Source organism: Hippocampus bargibanti, linkage group LG18 (assembly GCF_051943395.1).
Source record: "Hippocampus bargibanti isolate YZ-2025 linkage group LG18, ASM5194339v1, whole genome shotgun sequence".
NCBI lineage: Eukaryota > Metazoa > Chordata > Actinopteri > Syngnathiformes > Syngnathidae > Hippocampus > Hippocampus bargibanti.
Window position 1 is genome coordinate 477100 of NC_142751.1, and position 18804 is coordinate 495903.

The 18804-nt window shown below is 45.9% G+C and overlaps 1 protein-coding gene across 1 annotated transcript in view; it reads right to left on the bottom strand.

Moving 5' to 3' along the window:
- shroom3 (shroom family member 3) overlaps positions 1-18462 on the bottom strand; it is a 35233-nt gene extending 16771 nt beyond the window's left edge. Inside the window, 8 exon segments of the mRNA XM_089020399.1 lie at positions 41-275; positions 378-473; positions 476-690; positions 1652-1846; positions 2909-3034; positions 9075-9263; positions 14979-15133; positions 18086-18462. Coding sequence (XP_088876525.1) covers positions 41-275; positions 378-473; positions 476-690; positions 1652-1846; positions 2909-3034; positions 9075-9263; positions 14979-15133; positions 18086-18241 — 1367 coding nt within the window. The 5' untranslated portion in view covers positions 18242-18462.
- Positions 18463-18804: the final 342 nt, after the last annotated feature.

An 18804-nucleotide genomic window follows, 5' to 3' on the forward strand; every position in this document is an offset into this window, starting at 1 on the left:
TGAAAAATGGGTCCGGTTTTGAAAAATCTAAGGGGCTCACCGGTTGACCGGCCGATGTTGCTCCACACTTGACCAAGAGTTGGGCCTCTCGTGGCTCTTGATGGCCGCAAAGCTGTCGCTGCGGCGTGGAGGGGCGGGAGCACCCTTCAGGTTTTCATAAGAGCTGTGACTGGTTCCGGGTGCCCATATGGGACCCACGCTGTGCCTGTTTGCAGCCGGGACGCCGCTGCTACTGGACCTGCCGCTGTTGCTGCTGCCGCGGTAACAGACTCCACCTAATGGGTTAAAAAAATCCATCAACCATCAACCAATCCAGTAAAACGAATGCAAATGAAGGCCCGCCCGCCCGCCCGAAAATCTCGATGATGTTACTTTACTTGGCGGATCTCTGCTGCGCCCCCCCTTTGCTCCTTCCACACTTGTAGAATCGCAGTTCTGGAGCATTAAAGCCGGCGGAGAGCTCATCTCGCCCCCTGATGGGTATGATTGGAAAGCGTCGGAATGTCACGCATGTCGCCGTGTTGCATGTCTCCGCCTCCTCCTCTCTGGGGCACCGCGTCAAGCGAATAGGAGCGCTCGGGACTGAAGGGGGGAGGCGAGACCAGGTACTCTGGAATACTGGAACTGGTGGAGAAGGACGAGTAGGCAGAGTCGCGCTTGCTGTGGAGTTGATCCACGCTGTTGGAGGACCTGGGAACACAGGTGTCAAAGTCAAGGCCCCGGGGGCCAAATCTGGATTGCCGCATCGTTTGGTTCGGCCCGCCTAAGCAAATTCAACTGGTGCAAATTTCCCCATTGCGGGACGAATAAAGGTATTCTGATTCTGATTCTGAAATTCCAGGATGCTCGCTAAAATCCAAAGCAAAATTGGAAATTGTCCCACGTCAACCACAATAACAGTCATTCGTTTTGACTTGACATTTGAAAACGACTGCTTCATCAACTCATTCTCTGCCATTCGAATTGAAAAGTGTGACATGCAGCGCCATTCCCGAATTTGTTTTTTCGGGTTTTGGTTTTTCATGCATGGGTGCCAATAAAGCGCTGGCTGTGGCCTCTTGCAATATCTTACCCTTCCACGAGGGGGCAGCACTTGCCTTTTGTCCATGTTAGCGCTTTGTTACAGCTTCAGCTGTTGTTAAAACGCTATATCAATCAATAGGGATGTATTATATTGTATTTTGTACAACCATCCCCTTTTCGAGCTCAGATAACTCCAGACCCATATAACTTGGGAATTAACTCTTTTTGTCTAATGACACAAGAATCTCTAAGGTTTCTTTTGCTGAATTGAATGTTTGTGTAGTCCTCAAACTCAAGATTCTGTGGGTCCTTGAATTGGAGTAACAATGACAAAAACCCTGGCACTGGAGTGGACACATTTTTGCACATCGTCCGGCAGTGACTGAGTTATTTTTCTGTGCGCTGTCCATGTAATATGTGGAGGGGATGAAACATGCTAAAGGCTTGCCCAAATTTATAAGGGCCCCCGAGAGGAAGCCGCAACAACAATGTGGCAAAAAATGACTTGAAAACCAACGACCTGGAACAACACGTAACGTATTAATGCTCAACATCAATGTTGATTGTTTTCCAAAAAGCAGCACATATGAATCATTTCAAGAAACAAAAATGGATTGTCGATAGCCACCTGGCAGACGACAGTTGTTGGCAGGAGGAGTACGCCGGGTGGGGGCCACCGCGGGTGTGATGGTGATGCTGGAGGTGCGCAGGAGGGCCAGGATCCAAACTCTCCATGCTGCCTCTTGAGCTGTACTGGTCGGGACTCTTCCTCAGGTAGACGCCGTCCGATTCAAACCTGCCCGAGAGGTCCGTGCTGGAGGCACTGCCCAAACGCACACCAAAAAGATCGGTTAGCATTCAGAAAGGACCGTGCACTTGCATTCATTTATGCAAAATACAGGTGTGCTGTGGAAATGTTAATGTGTAAAATGTTAATGTAAAAATTAACCCATTCACCGCCAGACAATGTGCAAAAATGTGTCCACCCCAGTGCCAGGGTTTTTGTCATTGTCACTCTAATTCCTGGACCCACAGAATATTGAGTTTTAGGACTAGATAAACATTCAGTACACCATTAGAAACCTTACACTCTCTTCTTTCATCAGAAAAAAAGCTAATTCCTAAATGATACGGCTCTGGAGTTATATGTCCAAAATACAATGCAATACAGCAGCAGAGGGCAGGTGTATTTTTTTGTACTCAGTATTTTTCTGGGTCAATCTTTGAAAGGTTTCTTGATAAATGCAATGTTTGTCACCTAGCAGCAACAAGTGGAGACACGGACATTAGAAGAGTTTCCGGGTGCTGCATGTGGGTCGCGTCTGCGTGTGTGCACCCACGTCACACTGGGATTCAGCAACGCTTCCAAGCGAACTCTACGCAATTACTGCTTTGGAAAAGAGGGCAGTCTTTGTCGTTGTTGTTGTCTGTGTCAGTAACTTTTGCTTGTGGAACTTCACTCCCCCCAGCCTCCGTCCAGCCTCTGTCCAGCTTTTGTCAGACGGCACGTAAAAAAACAACTCTAAAATCCAAAATAACTCAGTTTCAAGTTAGCATAGCGCTACAACGCTAGCATCCCTCGAGTGCGTGCGTCTGTTGTGGGGGGGGGGGGGGGGTGTTGCCATGGGAGACCCTGAGGTGACGTGGGGAGGGAAGATGAAGAATTCGCCCTCTCTTTGCCCCCGCCTAATAAACAGAGTCATGTCATAGGCCTTTTCACTTCCATTGAACAAAAACGTCACTTTCTCTGATGACATCAATCTGCCGACCACAAATCTCCTTTTTTACGTAACACAGAGAGGGCCCGATTGGTGGCAGACACTGGTGATTACAGTCCTCTTAAAAAGCCAAAGAAAGCAGCCAACAAGCGCAGCCAGCGACCGACCTGGCGTGGTAATTGTGATGCCAGGCGCTACACATGGTGTCCATCCCTTCCTGCTCCGACTCCCGCTGACCTTCAGCCACTTTTGTCGAATGCCACGAGTGAGGACGAGATGCCGTTTCACTGCGCCTGTGAGGGAGGTTTGCACACAAAAAACAACAACACTTATTTGGCAAGGTGAAACCGTCGGGACCTTTTCAAACATGGAAAATGACAAAGGACTTGTCTCCATGGGACATTTTAGTAGGTACAGTTGCAGACGCTAATTGGAATTTGAAAAAAAAAATAATAATAATAATAATTAAAAAAAATCCAGATTTGTTTTTCCGCACGGAAAATCCTACTAGACCCTTTGCACCCTGCCCACCACCTTTTCCAGTGACTGCCTTCAGGCAGAGATTTAAATAATATTTTTTTGGAAACAATCATGTCCGTGACTTCACATTTGACATGGCTCTGGTGACGTTTGTCTTTCCTTATTTATTCATGCTGACAAACAGGAAAAGATTGTATCAGCATAATGAGGGGACAGCTATGTGAAAACATGCAGAACCTCGCGAACCTTTGTAATGACAGGACGTGACCAGAGTGACACACACACACACACACACGCACACGCACACGCACACACACACACACACACGCACACGCACACGCACACACACACACACACACACACACACACACACACACACACACAATCAGGTATTGGATGGTGATTGCAATAATGAGTCAGTGGACAAACGCGCGATTGGATTGTTTTTTTTTTTAATCGTTCAAGCCAACTAAGAAATATTCAACATGTGTTCAAGAGTCACTTTTGAAACAAGATATTGATTGTACATTGAAACTTTTTGGATCCTAGCAAATCCTCCATTGAGCTTGAGGAGCCTGTCATCAGAAGGAGCGTTAGGCCAGAGTGCCCGTGCGTTATGTGGAAGTGTCGCGGCTTGGAATTGAAGCAAATTGACGTGGGACAGGAGATGTCAGACAGTCTCTTTTGGTCAATGGATGCTACGGCTTTGTGGTTGCTTTCAACATTTCATCATGATGTCCCTGATCCACTGGTGAAAAGGATGTTTTGATCCTCTCCTCTTTCATCTCGAACTGCTTCATACAACAAAGAGGGCGCAGAAAGTGCCTAAGATTGAATGACTGTCTGTGTCTTTTGTGTTGTGTCAAATTATTTGTGATTTTCATTGTTTTCAATTCAAGATGTGGCTGCCTTTCCAGCAGCTCCTGTATTTTTTTCTACTTCTTCCTTTTCCTCACTTTACTGCTGCGAAATGTCAATTTCTCCACTAAGAGACGAATAAAGGCAAATCCAAACCAATCCAATGCAACATTGCTCATCCTCTCTCTGCGCTAGCATTGTGCCCAACGGCTGTGTCTCCAAAAGAAGTCCATTTTACCTGGCTCCAAAAGTAGCGCATTTTACCTGGAAGTGAATCGGAGGACTTTGGAAATGAGGCCAGTGGCCAGCTGGTTGACGCTGACCTCCGACGGCGAGCGACACAGCGCCCCCTGGGACCGACCCGGCGCCACCTTTTTCTGCTTCTTTCGAAGTTTCCTCCGATAGAAAACCTCCAACAACTCCATGGCCCGCCGCTGAGATACTGCTCCTTTGTCTTCTATTCACTGCGCAAGACGTGGGTGCACTTCCAAACTTGAAATGTGTTTTTTTTTTCAGCAATATTTGAGCTGCAAAATGGAGTTTGGCTTCATATGAACGCTTCCACCTTGAAGCTGTCTTCCAAATCCGCTTCTGGTTTTGCCTTCTCCAAACAAAAATCCCGTCTTTGGTCTCTTCTCTACTTCAGAGTCAAACTTTGCAGTGGCGGCGACCGCAGAAAGAATCAAGGATGGCGTCTCTTCCCTCCGACGGCTATCTTGGGACTGGAGGGGCTGGAGCGTTTTGGCCCCCTCAGCGTGTCCAGCAATTCAAGCAATTAAGAGTCATTAGGCTGCCGCATGTTAAAAAGCAGCAAGTCAACATCCCTGCTGGATGCTTGCGACAAAGAGAGAGAGAGAGAGAGAGAGAGAGAGAGAGAGAGAGAGAGAGAGAGAGAAAAACAGTGAGACGAGTCGCAGGGAAGGGGAATGGAATGTCAGATGAAAAAAGAGATAATAATAATAATAATAATAATAATAATAATAATAATAATACATTTCATTTTTAAGCGCCTTTCAAAACTCCCAAGGTCATTTTACAGTCACAGGATCGATAGGGATGAATTCAAGAACTGATATATATTTTTTTGTGGTTCAGGTTCCAGTGTGAAGAAGCAATTTGGATGAAAACGGGCACCAACTCTAAATATTGGATTGGATTGGATTTGCCTTTATTAGTCTCAGAGTGGAGAAATTGACATTTCACAGCAGCAAAGTGAAATATGTGGACATGGTTGAGGTGGCTTGGGCATCTGATTACGATGCCCCATGGCGAGATGTTCTGCCCACTGGGAGGACAACAACCAAGGACATGGTGGAGACACCGTGTCTCCAGCCTGCCTAGGGAATGACTTTGGGTTCCTCCTTAACTCATTGACTGCCAGACAATATGCAAAAATGTGTCCACTGCAGTGCCAGGGTTTTTGTCATTGTCAACCACATTCCATTGACATAATATTGACTTTTAGGACGACATCAACATTCAATGCAGCGTAAGAAGCCTTAGCCTCTCATCTTTCATCAGAAAGAAAGGATTAATTCCTAAATTCGAGTTAGAGCTAGAGTTGGAGCTTGAAATGGGGGCAGTGGTCCAAAATACAATGTAATACATACATATCGATTGATGTAGCGCTTTAACGGCAACTGAAGCTGGAACAAGGCGGTAACACGAACAAAAGGGAAATGCTGCCCCCTTGTGCAAGGGGAAAAAACATTGCCAGAGGTCTGACCAGCGCTTTCTCGACAAGAAAAAACTAAACCTCAACAAATTGGGGAATGGCGCTCCACAAAGTTGCTCGGGAGTAAGACGCTGTTCCAATGAACTGAGCCATAAAGCCATGAAGAATTAAAATGGCGTCAATTTCCAACTTGAATTATAAGGATGACGTATTTCAGTTGCATTTTCCTGTCTGAATGATGGCAAATAAATCAAGCTTGATTGACAACTTGATCTTCGTTTTCACTGCGACAACCTCCACTCGGATGACTTCAAGCTTCAAGGGGGAAAGAAAAAAAGAAAAAAGCTTCTGGTTTAAGTGCTTTTTTTAAAAAAAAAAAAATGTATCTGGCCGTGGGAATGATACGGCAATGCCACAGCGGGCCCGATGACGACAAATGCTGCAATTGCGCTTTGAATGTCAAAATCCGTTTGGCAAGAAAAGTGGCGTGGGAAAGCCAAAAAGAGCAAACTCATATCTGCCCGCAAATCCAAATAGACCTTTGTCAAAACACCATCAGGAAACTACTTTCATAGCTGCTATGTGCGTACGTGCGTGTGTGTGTGTGTGTGTGTGTGTGTGTGTGTGTGTGTGTGTGTGTGTGTGTGTGTGTGTGTGTGTGTGTGTGTGTGTGTGTGTGTGTGTGTTCTTTTAACACACTTTTAAGGTCCTTGTATCACCACCTTTCACTCATTCACTGCCATTCACCAGTTCGGGATTCGGGAATTGAAAATATGACAGAGCACCATTTCCGAATTTGTTCGGGTTTTGTTTTGTTTTCATGCCTGGGTGGCAATAAAGCGCTGGCCATAGCCTCTGGCAATGTTTTTTTATTTTCCACAGGGAGGCAGCATTTCCCTTTTGTCCATGTTAGCGCTTTGTTCCAGCTTCCGCTGTTGTTAAAGTGCTATCAAAATCAATGTATATTGCATTGGATTTTGTACATCCGCCCTCGTTTCAAACTCATATAACTCCAGATCCATATAACTTAAGAATTAACCATTTTTTCTAATGAAAGAAGAGAATATAAGGTTTCTTGCGCTGAATTGAATGTTTATGTCGTCCTAAAAGTCAATATTGTGTGGGTCCTAGAATTCAAGTGACAATGACAAAAACCCTGGCACTGGAGTGGTCACTTTTTGCACATCGTCTGGCAGTCAGTGAGTTAAAGACCGGCAAAATGAGTGAGAATGTCTTCATTCCATGCGATGGTGCATTCCATCGCCCTGCGGAGTGCCCAATTTGTATTCATGGCAGGTCCGAAGAACACAAAAGTCATGGCAGCGTTGTTGTTGGGATCAAACAAAAAACCCTGGCGGTCTCCGGTGACAAATTGGTGAGAGACAGACAGACAGACTGACAGACAGACAGACAGACAGACACATTTGCACTGATGGTTGGCGGAGTCACGAGGCACGCAAGCGTCACCTGATCAAATGCAAAATGTTTGGATTGTTTGGTTGCTTTCAAACAATGACGCCATGAGCTCATTTGGAGGGAACGACACAACTCAAGAAACATTGAGTGGGAACCGCTGAAAACAGACGGGCAGGGGACGGACTAAGATCAACATCAGACAAGATGGAGGAGCCAAGAAAAGAGACAAGATGGACAGATAAAGAGAAGAAGGAAAGCAAATCAAAGGAAGTGGGGAGGATCTCCTTATCAAATGAACACCCAGCCTCCTGGGGATGAGGTCCACTTCCTGTTTTGGGGCCAATCACGCAGCAGAATCCTCCCCCCGTCCCCACCCAACGTTATCTGATGTGGGACCGCTGGGAGAAGACTCCGGTTCTTTCTTCATCTGAAACGCCAGTTCCTCAGACGTATCGACCAATCAACATTCAACGGCACACCAGCGCCATCGTGAGGTCAAAACACACGGCCACCCGCACGCACGCACATGATCCGACCTCCATATTTGGACCAAACTGGCTGACAGTGTATTTATAGACTGTTTGTGTGGACCAAGAGAGAGAGAATGACACGAAGAGAAGGTGACTGCTTTCACAAACGCTGTCGCAGCAGAGTGAGCGTGGAGATTAACTCGTTGACTGCCAGACGATATACAAAAACGTGGCCACTCCAGTGCCAGGGTTTTTGGCATTGTCATTCGAGTTACAGGGCCCACAGAATAATGACTTTTAGGACGACGTAAACATTCAGTACAGTGTTAGAAATGTTAGACTCTCTTCTTTAATCAGAAACAAATATTTTATTCCTAAATTCGATGGGTCTGGAGTTATATGAGCTTGAAATGGGGGTGGCTGTCCAAAATACAATATATCTTGGTTTATCTCGCGCTTCAAGCTGGAACAAAGCGCTAATGTGGACAAAATGCATATGTTGCCCCCTCGTGGACCTGAAAAAACATTGCCACAGGTCTGACCAGCGCTTTATCGGCACCCCTAGCAAGAAAACTCCAAACCCGAACAAATTCGGGACTGGCGCTCCAGGTCACACTTTTCAATTCCCAAATACATTTGCGAATGGCAGCAAGTGAGTTCATCAATAAATCGTTTTCAAATGTGAAGCCAAAAATAATGACTCTTATTGTGGTTTGCGTACCAAAATTGGAAATTTGGTTTGGTGACTTTAGCAAGCATCATGGAATTTCTCAAGTTTGATTTGCTTTTGCGGACCGAAAAAAAAAGATGTGGTGGACCAGGTTTGGCCCACGGGCCTCTACTTGGACACCCGTGTCCTCTGCAAATATATGTTTTTTTTTCGAACGGTGGTTTCCTTCTTCGAAGCAGCGAATTTGACTTTCAGGGGTGGCTTTTCCCTCAAAGTCCCGATCTATTCAGCGATGACACGCTCGACCGGGACATGGAACAATGCGATTGTCGGCGTTGGCGTTTCATGAATTTTTTAAGCGGCGGCGACTCATTTTTCAAGGCGGATCATTTGACTCGCGCACACTCAACTGATGTCAACAAAGCCCGCCGCCGAAGAAACAGGCAATGTTGTTAGGAGATAACCATGGAAATATGGGATGTTTGAAGCCCCACCCCGAGTCCCAAACACACAAGTGGAGTCAATAAATCCAACGACACTCGCGTGTAGGCGCGAGGGGTCGTGACCCGCCAAATCGGCCCGAGTCCACCGATTTCTTTACGTCTTGCTTTAGCATGAACGCCTGCACCGTACGTCCACATTTCAGAGGATTTCCTTGGAAAAGGGGGCAATTGTTTTGGAGAAGTGAGCGAGATGACTCATTTCACAGCCGGTCACGTATTGCTTCACCTTGTTTTCATTTGACTTTTTGAAGTGTCACCTACCTGTTCTTGATGCGTAGCGGGAGCCCTCCCGCGGAACATGGCCGGGTGGGGCGGCTTGTTTTTGCTTGCTGTTGTTGATGCGAAGGCGACGGTGACGTCGAAGGAAGAGGAGGAGGTGAAGGGGCAGAAAAAGAAGGAGATGAGAGAGTTGAAGAGCCAAATTCCTCAATGTATCCTGGATCAAACTCCCTGAGGATGGAAAAAGGACATTTATTATTCGGCTGCAGGATGGTTTGACAAGGGGATCGAGAAAAATGCCCCAAAAAATGAACATCATTTATTCTGTGCTCAGTTTGCACTACAAATCACGTTCTTTTGCTTCATAACGTCAAGCACCGTTCTTTTATTTGGAGTGCTTTGTTCTTTCGCAACAAAGACCGTTTGCCTCTTTTTTGCTAGCAATCCATACTGGCCGTTTGACAGACAAAACAAACCCCGTTTATTGACTTTGCAACCCATTCATCCATCCATCCATTTTCCGTAGCGCTTCTTCCTCATTAGGGTCGCGGGGGTTGCTGGAGCCAATCTCAGCTGTCTTCGGGCACGAGGCGGGGGACACCCTGAATTGGTTGCCAGCCAATCGCAGGGCACACAAAGACGTACAACAGTCACACCTCGGGACAATTTGGAGTGTTCAATCTGCCTGCCACGCATGTTTTTGGAGTGTGGGAGGTGACCAGAGGACCCGGAGAAAACCCACGCATGCGGGAACATGCAAACTCCACACAGGGAGGCCGGACCGGGACGCTCACCGGCTTCACCACTCGACTACCGGGCCTCCGACGTTGCAACCCCTTTATTGAATAAAGGACCCAGACAATCATGTCAATCATCATCTCAGACTGCCATCACACATTTAACCACCGTTTGGGGAGCTAGTTGGCTAGCTTGCTAGGGAGCTAGATAGCCAGCTATTTGACTAGCTAGGTGTATGGAAAGTGCAAAATGATCCTTGACGTGATGGAATTGGAAGTGTAAAAGACACATGAGAGAATATCAATCAATCAATCAATCACTGAGATAATTCAGAGGAAGTCAGAAGGGCCGTGTGCAAGTGAAAGATGTTTTGGCGCTTGTTTAGATCCACTTGTTCAGTTGAAATAAAGACGTCTCTCAAGTCAGTCGTATGTGCTCCTTCCTTACTGCTACACTGGTGACTCCGACGTGATTCCTTGGAGGTGGAAAAGCGCTTACACATACTGAAACCACAAAGCCAAAACTCGGGCAGCCTCGCGGCGCAGGCTGCAAGTTGCAGAGGTCGGGGCGACATGGAAGACGAGGAAGATGCCTGTCTGTAGTCTGTTTTTCAGGAATATTTCAAATGTCGGGATCACCAGTGTCGCAGAAGGAAAGGAGCACACACTACTTACTGTCTTTCAACTGCTAACAAGTGGATCTCAGCAGGCAGCGGAAAATGCGCTCAAACATCTTTCACTGAAAGACGCCCGCCCCCTGCTGTATGCCTGCCGGGTGAGAGGCACGGTCCTAGTGCCCGCCACGTTATATTAAAGCCTTCCCGAGTAGGAGACCATCACGCCTAACGTTAAAATTCAAAACCTGTCGACGAAATGAGCCAAAGGCACAAAAACGTTGTCATCGGCAGAATCGCATGACACCTTCTTGTGATGATTCAGAGGCTCCACAATGGCCTTGCTTGAAGAGACAATACATCGCAATCATATTTGGTTCCGGCATTTGAAAAATGTTTACACGAGCAACCAAGATCTTCCCAGCGCCTCCCATTTTGCACGCGCTCCGGCTACTGTACGCAACTCCTCCCTGAATCCACCAAATGAACCGCGCTGCTTTTTTTTTTTTTTTTTTTTTTGAACATGAAGCAGACGGAACGCCGGTTGCACAATGTGAGCAAATTCACTTTTGCCTGCTATTGCATTTCATTTTTTTCTGTTCAGCTGGATTGCTAATGAGGTGTTAAACAATAAACACAATTGTCGTGTGAAAACTACACCTCGTTCCTTTATTGAAGTCAGGGAATTTTTGTTCCAGCACCCGGGAGAGAGGTCTATGAATCAACAAGTCTCTTTGAAACGGAAATAAATGGTGAACAACAGAAAAAAAAGGAGGTGCGCGTATGGAGAAGAGCCTGAAGGTGAAACCTGTTCAACTGGTGTCAGGAATGTGGAACACCCTGAAATCTCCTCAACGGGAGGCACCGTGTTGTCACATTCCACTCGCCATCACGCACAGACACACACGCACCGACTTCCTCCCAAACGGGGGGTGAAAAGCGGCCTTGGCGCCGTCCAGTTGTCCATTTTTTAAAAGGGTCGAAAATTTGTGATGAGATGGGACGCAAACTACACGGCAGGAACAGGAAGTCAATGTTAACAATGGATCAGAGATCCCCGATGACGCCTTCAATGTCCCGGATAGTTAGATTTTTGCCATTGTCACGATGTTCAGCTTAAACTTTTTTAAAAATAATAAACGATAAACCCATAAACTTTGTCTTAAGCATCTTTCACAACGCTGCTGCCGCTCGCCTCTTGACTTGACTGCTGCTCGTAGTAGGGAGCATATCAACGTGACCCCGCCATTCCCCCACTGGCGCGTTGCAGAGTTCATTTTTAATATCCTATTACAGGTGACATCCGACTTGCGACCGAGTTCCGTTCCGACCAAACGGTCGCAAGTCGAAATGGTCGTAAGTCGAAATACATTCACAATGTTAGAGACGCGAAGGCTAAATGACACGCAAACTCCCCCCTCTGGTGCCATCACACGGTCGATTGCTGTGCGAGAGTGAGATGCTGGCTGCCTGGCCAAAATTGTCCGACGCATTGCCGGCCTGCTAGCGCGTTGCGGTGCCAGGCGTAGAATTCAATTTTTCAAAAATAGGGCCTGGAGGTCATGGTCCAAAGTACGGGTGGTCGTAAGTTGAGCTGGTTGCAAGTCGGGTGTTACCTGTATTTGTTTTGAAATCCTGAAATGGCCTCACCAGGCCTTCAATTTCAGAGGCCCCAGGGTCGGCGGAGTGGAGACTATTGGAGGTACCGAAAATCACCTCCTGCTGATGTCTGCATGTGAAAAATTAGCGTCACTGCTTTTTTTTTTTTATCACAGGGTCAAAAAACGAAAGTTGTCTCCGAACCTAATGAAAGGATGAACATCACAGTTCCCCCCAAAAAATAACATGAAATAAAAAATCCCTCTGTCAACTACTCGTCTTGGGAATCTTATTAAAGAACACCCACGGATAGACACCCGTGCAGAGTGGTTGTCCTGGAAACGGTTTGTCCTCGCACTGACTTCTTCCTGTTCGTTTTCTTTTTCTTTTTTGGGGGGACCGGAGAAAGTCAAACATTCATTCAAGCTTGATTACGACAAGCCGGCACAAAGAAGAGAGTCAGCGGAAATGATTCAATGCAAGAAGAGGGAAAAAGAGAAAAGAAACAATCTGAGGGAGGACGTAGAGACAGAACAGCTTGGATGGACTTCAAGCCTCCAGAAGTCAACGTCTTCACATTCCTTTTTATTCTTATTCCAGTACTGTCATTGAAAAACTAGTTTGAACCTGTAGAGAAAATCCAAATGCTAAACTCTAACTTGTTTTTAGACGTACAAGCTAAAAAAACGTTCCAGGGTCTTCATTCCTTCAAATTACAACTGTTTTTTTTCCCCAATATTAACAACGCCTGGGAAACCCCCCCCCCCCCCAAGATCCATAGGAATTGTTTGAAATTCAAAACAAAAACTCAAATAGACGGCTAGACGGATAGTCAGCTATGTAGCTAGCTAGACAGACAGTTGGTAGGTACAATAGATAGATGGATGAATGAAGAGACAGAAAGACAGAGACACAGATAGACAAATCGCTAGATAAAACAAGCAGCTTCCACATGGGAGGGGGCTGAAGGGAAAACTAACATGAAGCGCAATATAACCCCGGCGCAGTGCCGACTGCTTCTCGGGGGCTATTAAATGACAAAACATCTGCAGAATGTGGAGCAAGGAACAACAGAGGTGAAAAATATGCTGAATAACACACACACAAACACAAACACACGGGCTTCCCGCTTCAAATCAACACAAACCCGGACAAAAGAGCAGTGAGACAAAGTCTTGCTATCTGTTCAAAAGTCAAAAGTAGCAAACGTGTCGAATAGGATCAAGGCCAAAGCAAATCAACTGCTTTTACTTTCACCTCCTCGAGAGTCTAATCTAAACGACTTGATGTCTGATAAACGGAAAGTGAGAAATAGATACAGTCCGGTTCGAGCAAAGGACAAAAGGGCACTTACAAGTTTGACGCGACGATCCCGGCAAGACAAAAACAAAAAAACAAAACAAGCTTTATTTTGAAGCCCTTGACGCCATGCTGCTCTTTGAAACGTTAGCGTGCGCCTACCTCTTTCTTCCGCTCTCTCTTTTCACTTTGTTCTCAGTTTTGTTTTTTGTTAAGCAACCAGGTTTGGCAGGAATGCACCAATCAGAAAGGCAGCGTGGCAGAAAACGGAGGACAGACGGGGAGTTTGATAGACAGGAGTTGGATAGACAGGTAGGGTGAGTGACGCAGCCTTTGACAGCCAGCCGCACGCCGACTTACACACCTTCCGTCGTCCTGAAATTGAGGAGCGGGATGAATTTGGGGAAGCCATTCCGACGTTTCATTCCCTCCAACATTTTCCATACAGAGCGCACGAGAAATTCATGAAGAACTACTTTTTTAAAATTTGAAGTCCAAAATAATGTCCATTATTGTGGTTGACGACAATACGACAATTTGAAATTTGCGTTGGGACTTTCGCAAGCCTCACGGAACTTCACAAATTGGATTTGCTTTCGCGGGCCAAATAAATTTACATGGTGGACCAGATTTGGCTCCCGGGGCCTTGACTTTCACACCAGCACTTTAAAATGATCTATTTTGGTATAAGAGTACGACCGTACAGAAGAAGGAATCAAATTTACTTGAGCACACAATTGATTGTGACCCCCGCCCACCTTGCACTCCATAAATAGCCAAATAAATAAATACACATAAATAAAGTCTCGTTATATCGATATTCTGGGGAGTCGGAAAAAATATGGATATATCCGATCCTGCGGCATGTAAATTTTCTCCTTGCGTTCATAGAAATAGTATCGTAATAAGCGGTACTACTGATATAACCGATATCGATATCACGAGACTTTACTGTACATAACTAAATAAGACTGGAAAATAAATAAATACACATAAATAAAAAATAAATAGGCGGGTAATAAATAAATACAGATAAATAAATAAGTAAATACACATAACTAAATACACATATAAATAAATACACATGAATAGACTGATAAATAAATACACAGATAAATATGTAAATACATAAATCCATAACGTAAACTTTTGAGGATGGGGCAGCGCGAAATATAACTTTTTGATGAAATACAGTGGGCCAAAGAGTACATGTATAAGAAAAACAAAGTCCAAAGGTGAGGGAGGGCAACTCGAATAGGCCGTCATAAAATTTGACCTACTTAACAACGTCCAACAAGGCCACAAAGCGGCCCATCAAGGTCACATTCTCATGACCAAAATGGTGTTTGCTATTAACCATTGCGCGCATGACATTTATATGATCAATTGACATCATTTGGCATAAACAAACCCGACGACATCTGCGGGAAGCTAACAGGAAGTTGATCAGACAACCACTTGAATAAAGTGTGATTACTGTATTTGGAGGAGGAGGAGGAGTTCTCGTGAGATTCTTGCCACACCTTAACACCGACACATCGCTCGCACTGTTTGTGTTAGTGTGCGTGTGCGTGCGTGCGTGCGTGCGTGTCTCCAAATGTTCATGTTGAGTCAGTCCTCTCACCGGACCTCCAGAAAATAAAGCAGCACCGCGCCCAAAATGTTGCGGTGTTCCAAATGGCGACACGGATGCGTACCTGCGGACGGCGATCTGTAGAGTCTTGTAGGATCCTTTGATCAGGGCGATGGCTTCCTGACGAGAACCCGTCAGGTTGATGCCGTTGATGGCGCGGATCTCATCCCCCGCCTGCAAGGGGCACTCCAAAGCGTCTGCTTTGCCGCCCTCTTCCACCTGCAAATGGAGAGATGATTTTAGCCCCAACAAACACAGAGTCCATTTTCAAGGTTGAAGGTTTTGGGCCAGACAAAGACATCCACCAAATTGTACATGGCCGCCGAAGGTGTTTGAAGGGACGTGACGGGGATTTTGTATTCTCCTTGACACACTTAAAAGATCCAAATCCGAAATAGAATTTGATACATTCACAAGCATTTTTCAGATGGAAATCGCTAAATCCCTCCGAATGTTGTGCTTCAGCACTGGCGAGTGGCGGACATTGCCTAGTCACACATTTGTCTTTTCAAAATGTAACAATAGTAGCTATTTTCTTTTTGCTCGTGGAAAAAAAAATGCACAAAATGAGTTCATCTCCCTGATGATTTGACTTATTATTTACGAGGCGATGCGTATGTGGAACTGCCGCGGCTTGGAATTGAAGCGGATTTACAGTATGTGGGACAGTAAATGTGAGACAATTTCTTTTTGTCAATGCTTCATGTTTGCTTTCAACATGTTGCACATGTCACCGTGATGTCCCTGATCCACGGGTGAAAAGGATGCTTTGATCCTTCTCATCTCTGCCATCTTCGGGCGTGAGGCTGAATTGGTTGCCAGCCAATCGCTGACAAAATCAGTTTTTGCACTTCACGTTCATCTGCTGTTTGGCAATTTTGTGCCGCCCTTCAATGATCCTTTTTGACATTGTATGGGAATCTCGCCCTCCTCCCAAGGAAAAAAGGTTCATTTTTGATTGGTTGGATTTTTTTCAACGTGTATTAAGCATGAACTATATTAAGACACCGTTGACCTACATTGGAAAAATCTGAATCAGAAAACCTTTATTTGTCCCACAATGGGGAAATTTGCAGACAACGTAAAAAGAGTAAAGGGCAAGGTCTTACGGGGCGCTCCAATTGCCCTTCCCCGTTCTAAAACATTTGGAATGTGCGTATCAGCAGCGCCGGAGCATTTTATCAGTCCTGCTGATGACGCCTCAGAGCCGCCTGGAGGTGAGCGAGCGAGCGAGCGAGCGAGCGGACGTCCACAAGTGTCTGTTGCGTGTGCGTCATGCCAAGGTGGCACACCTCGTCTTGTTTTCTCCGGTTGCCAAACTGGGAATCACTTGACATTTCTGCCGACACGAGCCCAATATTCTTCTTGACGCCGATTTGTCAAACGAAATATGCATGGTCAAGTCTGCCGGGACCAAAAAGTGGCGCTGCAGTTTTACAAGGAGGGCCACAACAAGTGCTTTTAGTCATACTCTCAACCACAAATATCTTAACCACACACTTGTTTTGGTCTCTTCGGATTAAACAACAAATGCCAAAATGGGATGGCTAAATCACATGTGTCAAAGTGGAGGCCCGGGAGCCAAATCTGGCCCGCCACATCCATTTTATTTGACCCGCCAAAGAAAATCAATCATGTGAAGTGAGTTCCATGATGCTTGCTAAAGTCTGAAACAAACTTTCAAATTCACCCATCCAAGTCAAGGCCCGCCGGAACATTTTATTCGGGCCGCAAAAGCAAATCAAGCATGTCGAGTTCCATGACGCCTGCTAAAGTGCCAAGCCAAATTTCCAATTGTCCTATTCAAAACACAAGAAGTCATTGTTTTTTGACTTGAAATTTGAAAACGAGTTATTGAGTCCTTAGCAGTGCGCTCCAGATGTAATATGTGGAGGAGATGAAGCATTCTAATGGCCTCCCCAAATTCATCCACTAAGCGGGACACTTGGTGGTGTTTATTTCTTTGATGCAAATCTAGGTTAGGTTTGAATCGTTCTGTTGAGAGGGGCCGATGGATGCAAAATCGCTGCTCATTGGTCAAATTTGTCAGTCAGGACAATTATTTGGGCGTGTCGTCATAGGCGCAAATAATTGCCATGTTGCTTCATCCGGTTAGCTGCACGCATGTCACGAGACCTGCAGATTAAACTCGTTAAAACTATTGAGCCTGAGCTGAAATACTATGTGGAATCGCTGACAAAGACTCGGCAATGTGCTGACGGCAAACTATTTTGAATGGAAAAAGTGAGAGAAAATTTGCCTAGATGATAACGACGACAGATGGAACAAATTGGCACTTTTCAGATTGTGTTGGGCTCATACAAGAGTGTATCATTAAACAAAACGCTGATATTTCTCCCACCTCAAAAATAATCAGAAATAAAACAAAGCCACATGCTTCCCATTCTTGTCCTATTATACGGCCTTTTGGCTTTCTTCCCGGGAAAACACCCTCACACATATAATGGCCAGCTTGCCCGTTGTTTTGCATTGTAGTCAAATGAGGCTGTGGCATCTTTCTGCCAAATCATTTGTTATTAATCCCAACAAATGTCGGATTTGGGGCAGGGGGGTGAATAAAAACTGAGACGGGACATATTTAATTTCCGATTTGATGAAGATGACAGTTATGTTTGTTTGTCTGCAAGTATTTCATCACTGAGCATTTGATGCCTCAACTCAATCCCCAAAATATGAGACAAGGTCATATTCTACCACCGCGTTACGTCATATTCCTTTTAAAACATTTAGGTGCTAATACTAGCTTCTGCTAGGACGTGACGATGCTAGATGTGTGTTTTAACGTTTATCATGCAATAACACTCATCCTAATACTGTTAGCTCAACCGTAGCGTTTTGCAATGGTGCAGAGTGTATGTTAGATTAAAGCTAAATTTTAGTTCAGCCTTTAGCAGGCATCGTGGAATTTCACAAGTTTGATTTGCTTTGGCGGGCCGAATAAAATGACGTGGCGGGCGAGATTTAGTCCTCGGGCCTCGACTTTGACACCTGTGATCTACAGTATCTTTTCTTTTTGTTTGAATCCATTGGGATGCACCTGAAACGTGTATTTCAAGCTTACGCAGACATTTTGTCACTCCTATGTTTCAAATTGATGAACAGGGAATACTTGCAAATGAACTTTTTCATGTCCAATTGAGGTTGACGTACCTTGGAGATGATGAGCGGCTCTCCGCGCTCCAGGCCACCCTGAAGCGTGAAGCCCCAAGGCGCTCCGCCCTGCAGCCGGGCCTCCACCAGCGAGCGGCCGCCTCTTCTTCCTCCTGCGGCCGCCGCCTGCTGGAGCCCCGCCCGGCCGCCTTCCATGCCCGGAAAGGAAGCGCTCCTCTCGCGGGCGGGCGGGCGGAAGAAAAGCGTCGCTCCTTCAGCGGCGCATGCCCGTCGACGGTTTAGCACTCCCGGCCGAGGAAAAGCGACGCGGGGGCTTCTCCGAGCACCGAGTTGCAAAGTGCACGGCGCATTCCTGAAGCGCACACAAGAGTGGCCAAAGATCCGGCGAAACCGCCCAAAACCGGGGCGAGACTTTGCAAAACGTTTGAAAGCTCACCCAATGGAGGAAGGAAGGAAGGAAAGAAGGAAAGAAGTGACGAAAGGAGGAAAGGGAAGGAAGACGGGATCAATCGCACTTGAAGATAAACGGATGTCAACTCGGTCCCAATAGAAATTGGAGCCGCTCTTCCTCCCTGAGAGGCTCTCTCTTTCTCTCTCTCACACACACTGTGAGTCTCTCTCTTCCGAAAGTTTAGCATCACAATAGAATTTGGTGCGACTCACTGAGCAAATAGAAAGAGGGGGAAGATAGACAGAGAAAGAGAAAGAGAAGGGGGAATGAAAAAGAATGACGCCAGGAGAAATGTTGCGAAGGGCTT